The 9,693-nt window shown below is 43.9% G+C and overlaps 1 protein-coding gene across 5 annotated transcripts in view; it reads right to left on the bottom strand.

Moving 5' to 3' along the window:
* The window catches only part of herc1 (HECT and RLD domain containing E3 ubiquitin protein ligase family member 1), a 57,114-nt gene extending 47,654 nt beyond the window's left edge, over positions 1-9,460 (bottom strand). For 4 of the 5 annotated variants that reach the window (XM_084017572.1, XM_084017574.1, XM_084017575.1 and 1 more), the window contains exons 1-8: positions 9,336-9,460; positions 6,313-7,493; positions 5,635-5,730; positions 4,712-4,906; positions 3,323-3,634; positions 2,672-2,768; positions 666-809; positions 263-390 (exon numbers count right to left, since the gene is read on the bottom strand). In XM_084017572.1, the coding sequence (XP_083873698.1) occupies positions 263-390; positions 666-809; positions 2,672-2,768; positions 3,323-3,634; positions 4,712-4,906; positions 5,635-5,730; positions 6,313-7,263 (1,923 nt within the window). In that variant the 5' untranslated portion in view covers positions 7,264-7,493; positions 9,336-9,460. Of the gene's footprint in view, positions 1-262; positions 391-665; positions 810-2,671; positions 2,769-3,322; positions 3,635-4,711; positions 4,907-5,634; positions 5,731-6,312; positions 7,494-8,780; positions 9,111-9,335 lie in introns of those variants that run through there. The other variant, XM_084017573.1, reaches the window with a different exon arrangement.
* Positions 9,461-9,693: the final 233 nt, after the last annotated feature.

The raw sequence follows: 9,693 nt of genomic DNA, 5'->3' as shown, positions 1-9,693 counted from the left end.
CTCTGTTCTATCATAGATGTCATCACATACAACACACATTTCAAGACCTTTAGTCTACATCCAAGCACTTTCCAAACCTTGGAAACACCACACTAATATTCAAGTGTTTTCAAGGATTTCCAGCCCCCGTACCAAACCCTGTATCCTTGAGACGAAGGCTGTGAAGAGGAGCTCCGATACAAGCCCTGACATTAAAACACATCACTATCCGGGGGAAGGCATGAACAGCGGTCTGGTTAACACGGCGGCGGTGATGTCATACCTGTCCGGTGGAGGTTAAGGCGAGGGACGACTGGCTTCCTGCACACACTTTCCTGATGAACATTCCTTGCAGGGCCTCCACTACTTTTGGCTTGTAGACCCTGTTGGTGTCACCGTGACCTAGTTTCCCTGCAGGAGGACACATGCTCTCTGTTTAGACTGATGTTTGTCAGTTTGTCCTTCATCTTTTACCGAATAAATAAGCTTGTAAACGTTTTTTCAGTGTTATTAGAAACGTTGACTTGCAAAATTGACAAATATCATCTGTGTAATTCAAACAGGATCAAGAGATGATTGGTCTCGTTGAATTCCATACACAGTTTAAGGTCCATAAGGGGCGTGGCTTTGCCGTGGCCGTTTAGAACTAGTCATTCAACAGAAAGCTGGTGACGGGGTTTCCTCACCGTTGTCGCCTCCTCCAAACGACCACACGGTGCGTCCGTCCTTGGACAGCGCGATGGTGTGGGAGCTCCCACACGACACCTCCCCCACGTTGCTGATGTCTTTGACCAGCGTCGGAATGTTCCGGCTGTTGCTGTCGCCGTGACCTGTGCGGCCCGAACAATGAGAGAAGGTCGCGCTGTTAACACATCGTCACAGACGTGAACCCGGAGGTAGAAACAGGCAACGTCTGGTCAGTGCTGGAGGCGTTAAACGATTAGTGGACGTGAACCGCATTATAAGATCCAGGATGTTAGCGGTAAAACATCGGATCGTACATCGGCGACTGAAGGGATTACTGACTTGATTGTTTGTTATTAAGATATTAGTTTGTTTAGTTTGAAATTCGTTTATTTAGGATAAACCACTTCAGATGTATCATCTCGTTTTCGAGGGGTCCCAACATAAAACACAATCACTACACAGTGAAATGACAGAAAAAATAAATAATAATAATAATAGATTTGAAAAAAGAAAAGTAAAATCAATATAACAATGTACACACAGGCAAACAAAACAACACATTTATATTTTAAAATAAATAAAAAAACATACATTAGAAAAAGGGCTGTAAAAATTACCGCCTTAATGCACGTCGGGTTTTTTTAACACATTAATGGAAAATAAAAGATGAAACTATCAATGAACGACTGTTAGCGAGAGAGGTGGGTTTAAGGTGGGCTGACCTTTAAGGTGGACCAGCACTATTCTCCTGTCAGTGACAAGCTGCTCCTCTGAGTCTCTGAGCTTTAATATTTATTTTAACTGTGTAACTGACAGCAGGTTAAACAGTTAATTATTAATATCTCTACTGCAAACTCTGCTCTGTTTGTATCAGAAAAACACAGAGTTGAATGTTTTCAAAGGTATTGTTGGAACTGTAATGGTATTATTAAATAGCAGTACTCTGTATCAGCAAGTATTGAAATTTAAATATTTGTACTAGTCTGGTAAAAAGTGCTATCTGTGCATCTCTATTCATGGAGGCTTCATATTCTGGTGTTTATACACCTTCGGTCAGTTATCTTTCTGTTCACAACAAAATACAGAGAAACATTTGAATCCATTGACAGCCCTAATTATATATAATATTAAGGCGATTTCAAAGCTGAAATAAAAAATGCCTCTTTAACCCTTTTAGATCACACCCCCGCTCATAATGTTCACTATTTAACAATCTATTTCATCATATTTTTATTTATATCTATTATTTTTTATCATCTTTTTCTTCCTGGACAACAAAATATGACTTGTGCTTATATGAGGTAGGACCAATCAACCAATTCATCCATCCATCTGTAACTGGAGACGGTTGTGATGTAATCTTTTAAACGCTCAGATTTAAATCAATGTTTATCCTGTTTCACTCACAAAGACGTCTTTAAACGTGTCCGTCTATCAGGGAGACGACAGAATTCACTCTCAGCGTCTCTATAAGAAATGGTGCTGCTGATATATAATTATTATTATTATAAACAGCCTTCAAACGCTCCCCTCTGAATAGGAGAAGAAAATACCTCAAGGATTGTTACCCAACATTATTTTTTCCCCTCATTTCTAAATATTTTTTCCATGCTTTATTTTCTTACATGGAATCAAATCATTGTGTTTTAAGTTTGTGTTTTTTTTTTAAAGAAAAGAAAATGGAAGGAAAAAGTTTTATTGGCTGTATGGATGTAATACATTAATGTATGTCATACATAATGATGAATAATAAAAAAATATTTAATGAATTGAGTTTTAGATATTCATTATATTTTTTCAGGAAGCCATCGTCGATGCATGATTCCAGCGATGTGGTTAGAAAACTTTAAATATGAGGCGTTTTCAGTTTAATTAGCTCTGAACTCTAACTATTATATGGCCCCATAAATACATGAATAGGTGACAGTTAAGATTTCACCATGAAACCTGGCAACACTTGTTTTTGTGCAGAGATGAACAGCACCGACAGGTGAGTGCTTCTTACCTAATCTCCCAAAGTCTCCTTCGCCCCATGTGTAGAGCTCTCCGTCCTCGCTGACGGCAGCACTGTGTCTGTAGCCAGCAGACACACACACCACCACCTGACAACACACACACACACACACACACACATCAGCATGCACAACGCAGTGCAGCCAGACGTCCACTCAACTCCTACTGTGTGTTTAAAGAGGAAGGAGAAGGCTGCACTTTCATATTCCATTATCATCACCATAATCTGTCTGAATTTTAAAAAATACATTTTTTTCTATTTATTTATCATTTATTAATACAGGGAGACCTTATGATTCATATAATTTGATTGGTTCTTTTTACCCCAAAAACTTCTACGTAATAAAAATATTTGTTCGTTAAGAAAAAGTAACGCAATTCCAGTATCAATGTAATTTTAAGATTTTTAAGCATATTTTTGTTTAGTAATTATTTTGGCCAGCATAATCGTGACATGGAAAAATAAGGAGACCTTGTGATTTATGATCATCTTTTTAAGATGACTTTGATTGGGTTTTCCTAAAAAAGAATGTTTTCGTGTCATTTTCAACGTTTTAAGCACATTTTGGATAACATGGTGAATACATGAAATTTGAATGGAACAGATCCAGGTGTGAGGATGGGGAGGAAGGTGAGGCCCTACCTTCCCCTGGAGCGGGCCCTGGATCAGTTTGGGGTACTTCTGCGTGGAGCTGTTCCCGTGACCCAGCTTGCCGTAGTCGCCGTCGCCCCAGCTGAACACCTCGCCCTCTGTGGTGAAGGCCAGCGTGTGGCCGTCGGAGCCCTTGGACGACGACACCTTCTTGATGGCGCGGTGGGGTTCAAAGGTCAGCTTCTTGAGCGTGGACTGGTTGTTGGAGTCGCCGAGGCCCAGCCGGCCGTAGCTGCCCTTCCCACAGGCCCGGACCGAGCCGTCCGACGAGATCACGAAGGTGCAGTACTGGCCCGCCTCGATCTGCAGAGACCAGATAAGAAGCCCCGTCACACACCGTCGCCATGGTGACGCTGAGGGAGTGAGATCCTACGGTATATTACGCTACGGCGTACCATGTGACCCAGCAGAACAGAAAAATGAAGTTTCCACAACTAAACTGCATTCTCAGTTACTTTTTGAGGGAAACGTATTTATTTAACAAACAGTTAATGTTTGTAAGTTTAGTAAGAGTTTGGCTTAATATTGTTTGTTACGTAACTCTAATAGTAAGTACGTTAAACATAACGTCAAATAAGTCAACCAGACTTTTGGTTCAACAAGGGACACACACATTCACACACACACATTCATATAAACACACACACACATTCACATTCATACACACACATTCATACACACACATTCATATAAACACACACACACATTCACATTCATATAAACACATACTTTGTGATTTCCCCCCGTTCTTCATGACAGCATGTGGGAAGAAACTGTGTATATATTTATTTATTTATTTGCCATAATTATATATCTGTATAACTTTGTTTCCATTTCTTTGTGCAGAACAGTTCTGTCTATTCTTTGCCTTTTAAAGCTAAAGACACACTTTTTTACTGCTACATATGAGTCCTGAGTTCTGTTGCTGTTTTATTTTATTTTTTATTGTAATTTTACTGTGAATGTTTTTTTCTGGATTGTTCGTTTTTGATCAACTGTTCTTTACTTTTATGGAACCGATTTTAATTATTGTTTTTACTTACTTGATGGAAAGCACTTTATAAATAAATGTATTATTATTATTATTATTTCTATTACAGCTCGAGAAATGCCAAAAAAGACATCATGCATACTTGGCCTATTCTGATTCTCACATTCAGTAAGAAGATTGATTGCAGCCTCCTTTACAGAGAGATACTGTAAAAAAGATGACGCCGCAAAACCAGAAGTTCTATAAGCAGGATAATTGTGAATTATACGGTGCATAACTGTGATCTCCAGAATGCATTATGTCATGTGTCATCTATAATCAGCAGAACTCTACTGGATGGAAAAACAACACATGTTCCCCTGGATCTTCAACAACACACACTCTCTTACGGTCTGAGCGTCGGCGAAGCTGGCGGCCAGCTTGGGCTGCAGGATCTTCTCCTGCGTGCCCTCCACCAGCTGGTGGCTGCTGTTGCTGCCCCACACGTACACCTCGCAGGTCTCCGACACCACGGGCGCCTCGCCCGTCTGGATGCTGTCGGGGCTGACGCAGGTGCGGGAGTAGTCCGACGCCATCCGACAGACCTGGGAGGACAAGAGGGACTGAAGGACCGCTGCAGACACGTTTACTCTCTTTGGAGTATCACATCAACAACGGTTTGTTTCCTTGCTGTTGATTACAGCCAATACAAAGCAGCACATTTACAACGTGCAATGTAAGAGAACATTACTCCAATACTTTTGTTTTTCCTGCTTTAGAAATCCAAAAATATATTCATCGATAAATACGTAAAGTAAATAAACAGATATCCCATCTAGACATATACACGGAGGATTATATACATCTGATACCTACAAATAATAAGGAAATAGTATTTTTTTTTTATCTTTATTGAACATGTTAAAAAAATAATAATAATACAAACTAAATAAAGCGAATGAGCAGTAAAAAGGAAAGCAAGAAAAGAAAAACAAGCAAATGGGATCCTCAATAAATACATGACTGAAATAATATAGTTCATGTTGAAAAGGAAGAAGGTTAAAACGTTTCTGGTCCTACCCCCTCTTATTTTTTATAATTATTTATAATAATGAATCATATTATAGTTATTAATCAGTCAGTATTTAATGATAACTAAGTAAATACATGATAATGCTTACTTATGCATTCTCCCGTGTGTCTATAGGTGCTCATCCACATCAAAAGGTAGAAGTTAGGACTATGTTTCCTCTCTTTTAGCAGTAACTCTGTATGGATCTAAAGAGGATATCCATGTGAGGTGCTGTGTGTGTCCTGAGAGTAGAATACTTACTTCTTCAAATAGACACAGCGCTGCCTCGTACAATGAGCACAAGCCGTCGGGGGTCCGCGTGGGTTCTCTCCACTGGCTGCGGTCCGCCGACGAGCCCTGAGACCATCACATACATCAACGTTTGGACCGGTGCAAGTAAAAGTAGAATTATAAAAACCCCATATTACAGACGGCAATGAAGAAACATTGAAATGACTCTTGTATTAGCAACTACATTTCAGAGAACCCACAAAAATGTTAATGCACCATGCAGACTACTGATCACAATACTTTCATGACAAAGCACATTTGTTATTCACTGTTGTGAACATTTTCAAGTTTCTCCATAGAGAACATTCAGGTTGTATGAATGACACTAATAATAAGTCAATACTCAAAAGAAGGAGCGTGGTATTATTAAGCCCATTAAATTCTGTCCCTTTTATGTCACATCCCCTCTCATAATGTTCACCTATTTAACAATATATGCTGATTTTTTTGTATCCATTTCTTCATATTTTTATATATTTTTCTTCCTGGACAACAAAATATGACTTGTGCTTATTATAATATTATACTATAATAATATTAATTTGTTATTAATTGAACATTTTCAAGTTTCTTCGATTTCCAAATGCCTCCATTGAGACAAGAAGACTTTAAGTAATATTAAATACGTCCGATCTGGCGTGAACTTACCAAAGAGCGTCTCATCTGCATGAGGATGTTCATGAAACAATCGTAGCCGATGAGCCCTTCCTGGTTCTGCAGCACCTTGTTGTCCTCCATCGCGCTGACCACGGCTGATGCAGCTAAGGCCATCTCGATCCACTCCAGCAGGTAGCGCAGGGAACCCCGCTGCGACGCCAGCCCCAGCAGCAGCTCGGAGGCCAGCCGCCGCCCCAAAATATCTGCCCCGGAGTTCGGCATGGTCACCCCCTTCAGGAAGGTGGTGACCTGGGCCAGGCAGTCCAAGCCCATCGGCGGGATCTTGCTCTCATTGGCCAGAGAGAGCGGCGGCAGAGAGCTGACCACGTCGATGGCCGTGTGGATGACGTCGTTGCACAGGTTTAGGTTGCCCCCGGCGCCTCCCCCGGGGCCGGGCGGGGGGGGCATCATCCAGCTCTGGCGCAGCAGAGCAAACAGGAGGCTGAGGCCCGTGCGGACGCCCATCTCGATGAGGGCGTCGGTGCTGGAGCGCGGCCGCTCGCTGACGGAGTGCAGGTCGGCCGAGCCCGAGTTGTTCTCCGGAGAGTGCTGCTGCTGCTTCACCTTCCCCTTGTCGTGGTACTTGTTGGAGATGGCGTAGAAGATGCGTTGGAGCACCAGCACGCGTTTCCGCAGCGCGGCGGCGAACGGGGAGTCGGAGCAGACCATCTTGGCCAAGGCCAGCTGGCTGCTGAGCAGAGCGTCCAGGTAGTGCTCCTGCTCATCGCTGGAGAGGGACTCGCGCTCAAAGTCCGGGAGCTGGGGGCCTTTGAGACACAGCACCTGCTGGGGCAGCAGCACCGCCTCTTTGTTGGCCAGCAGCTTGGAGTAGAGCACCGAAACGCCCTCCCGCGTGGCGATCGACTCGCTGTCCTCCGTGATCCATGAGCTGTTCAGGTGCTCCAGCCATTTGAGCTTCACCGGGGGGATCATCAACGCCATGGCATGTCACTGTGGAGCCATCAGTCCTGAAAACATCCAGTCGGCATCATGCACACACGCTCGTGAACCGCAGTTTGTCTTTGCATTAGCTATCGTTCCTCTTCACCTCGATTTACGCCACATAAAATGTGGAAATCTTCAGTTTGAGGTAAACTAACTGAAGATTGCTCCTTCACTGGATAATCGCATGAATTAAGGTGAAGAAATAAATCCGTATCTGAAATGTGGACCTATGTGACAGAAAATAGTGCAGGTTATCAATAGCTGCCTCATAATAGCACATAAAAAGGTCAGAGAAGTCCAACTTTGCTTCAAAAGAATCACCAACAAAAACACATTTCTTACGGAGCAACTTAGAGCTGGTTCTCTGTCGCCAACCCTACCGGTTCTCTTGACATGAGGTAAACCAGGTTTTCAAAATGCTGTGCCCGTCTCGCATCCTTACACCGGCTCCCTGGCTTCCGGGTCAAAAAACATCCATACCCATATCTATATACAGATATATATATAGATATGTCTGAGCTTGCTCACGGGCACCCCAGGAGTGCCCACAAGGCAAACTGGCCCCTCTCCAGCTACCACTACACCCTCACATACTTGGTCCATGCAGGGACTTGAACCACCGACTCAACAATTGTTAATATGAGTGATTTGAAAAAGCTGTCTAGCTCGCTATCGTGGTAGACAAGTGAAAAAGAGAGAAAATGCTGAAGATTTCTTTTTGCAATATGTTGGTGGCTAAATTTACTTAAGTCCGCAGAAAAAGAGAGTAAATGCTGGCTCTGTCTGTAGCATGAAAGCAAGCACACTAGTAAAAAACTTGGATGCTTGAATCCACAAAGTCTTGTTACAGCACACCATTATGCCAACTCAGATGGCCAGATTATTGCAAAAATACTGACGGCTTAATTTATCTGTAGCATGAAATCATGGTGGCACACTAGTTAAAATTATACAACTATACACACAGTCTTAAAGCGACTCACCAGACGTTTTTGCAATGTGCTGATGGCTTAATTTATGAACATGAAAAAACAGAAAATACTCGGTGACTGAAGCATGAAAGCATGGTGGCACACTAGTTAAAAATGATACAACTATACACACAGTCTTAAAGCGACTCACCAGACCTTTTTGCAATGTGCTGATGGCTTAATTTATGAACATAAAAACGTAGAGAAACTGCTCGGTGCCGTGACGGTACACCGGGTACCGAGAGAAACCGCCGGTGACGGACGGGGACTGGGCGTGCCCTGCCCGTACTGGTATGTTATAGCAGATGCACTACAAAGCAACAAAAGTCATCTTTACGTGAAATAGATACTAAATCATTAGTATATTGTGCTAGCATCCGTCCCCGGTGCCCGTTCGGCTGGGGAGGCAGACACTCCTTCTCCGTGTTGACAGCTACACCGATAAAAAGAAAGGTAACGCTGCTGCGGTCCTCTAGGTGCGGCTAGCACCTGGCTAGCTACCCGGTCAAGTCATCTGGTAGCGAAAGGCCAAGCTTACATTACCTGTTTGGTGTTTTAACAGAGCCGTATTCACACGGAGGTTTGCCCGGGTAGCGTGACTCGGCAGCGGGCTGAGGGGCGGACGAGGGGTCGCTAACCTGCTCCGTGCAGTTCGCCTTGTTGTGATAGTGGCTAACGGCGCTAGCAGTTTTTTTAACAAGTCGCTGACGTTAACGTTTTAAAAAAAAAAAAAAGACGTGACAACGCACGCGTCACGTCAATGGGAGCCTCACGAGCTCGGACGGTCAGTAGTCCGGTTGTTTTTGGAGCCAGCACCGTGAAAGCGACGCTAATGTTTACGTTTAAGCTAGCAGCGGCTAACTTCCCTCAACGTCACTCAAGCTAGCATTAAAGAAAATTACAAAAATAAAAACTCAGCCAAAAAAATGCGCAACATTCCCGGCGTGCACGTATGCTGATGATTTGATAATGTAACGCTTTGCGCGTGACTGTGTTCGCGAGCTGTTTTAGCGTTAGAGGGGCGGCGTTAATGCTGTATCATAGCAGGGTAGCATGCTAGCTACACTTTTTAGCTTGCGAGAAGGAGCTCGCACTTACCCAGTCAACTGCCGCGGGCCTCCTCCTCCGCCTCGTCCGCGCGCTCTGCTCACACGGGAACGTGCATCCGCGCGCGCTTCGTAACAACGTTGCCGTGAGAGGAGACGGAGGCTCGCGTGCACACATCCGCGCCTCCGCGTCGCTCCTTGCTTCCACTGCTGGGTCCTCCCCCTCCTCCTCCCGGTCCCAACCCCTCACCGAGCCCCAACCCAGGGCTGTGACGTAGGGGACCTGTCTGTCTGCCTGTCTCTCTGCCAGGCTATACATTAACCCCGTCTGCCCGCCTGGTTACTTCCCTGTCTGTCTGCATGCATGCTCACGTCCACACAATCAACAGCGGCTCGTGCACACACACGCG

Source organism: Eutrigla gurnardus, assembly GCF_963514095.1.
Source record: "Eutrigla gurnardus genome assembly, chromosome: 1".
NCBI lineage: Eukaryota > Metazoa > Chordata > Actinopteri > Perciformes > Triglidae > Eutrigla > Eutrigla gurnardus.
This window is presented reverse-complemented; position numbering and strand designations above follow the sequence as displayed.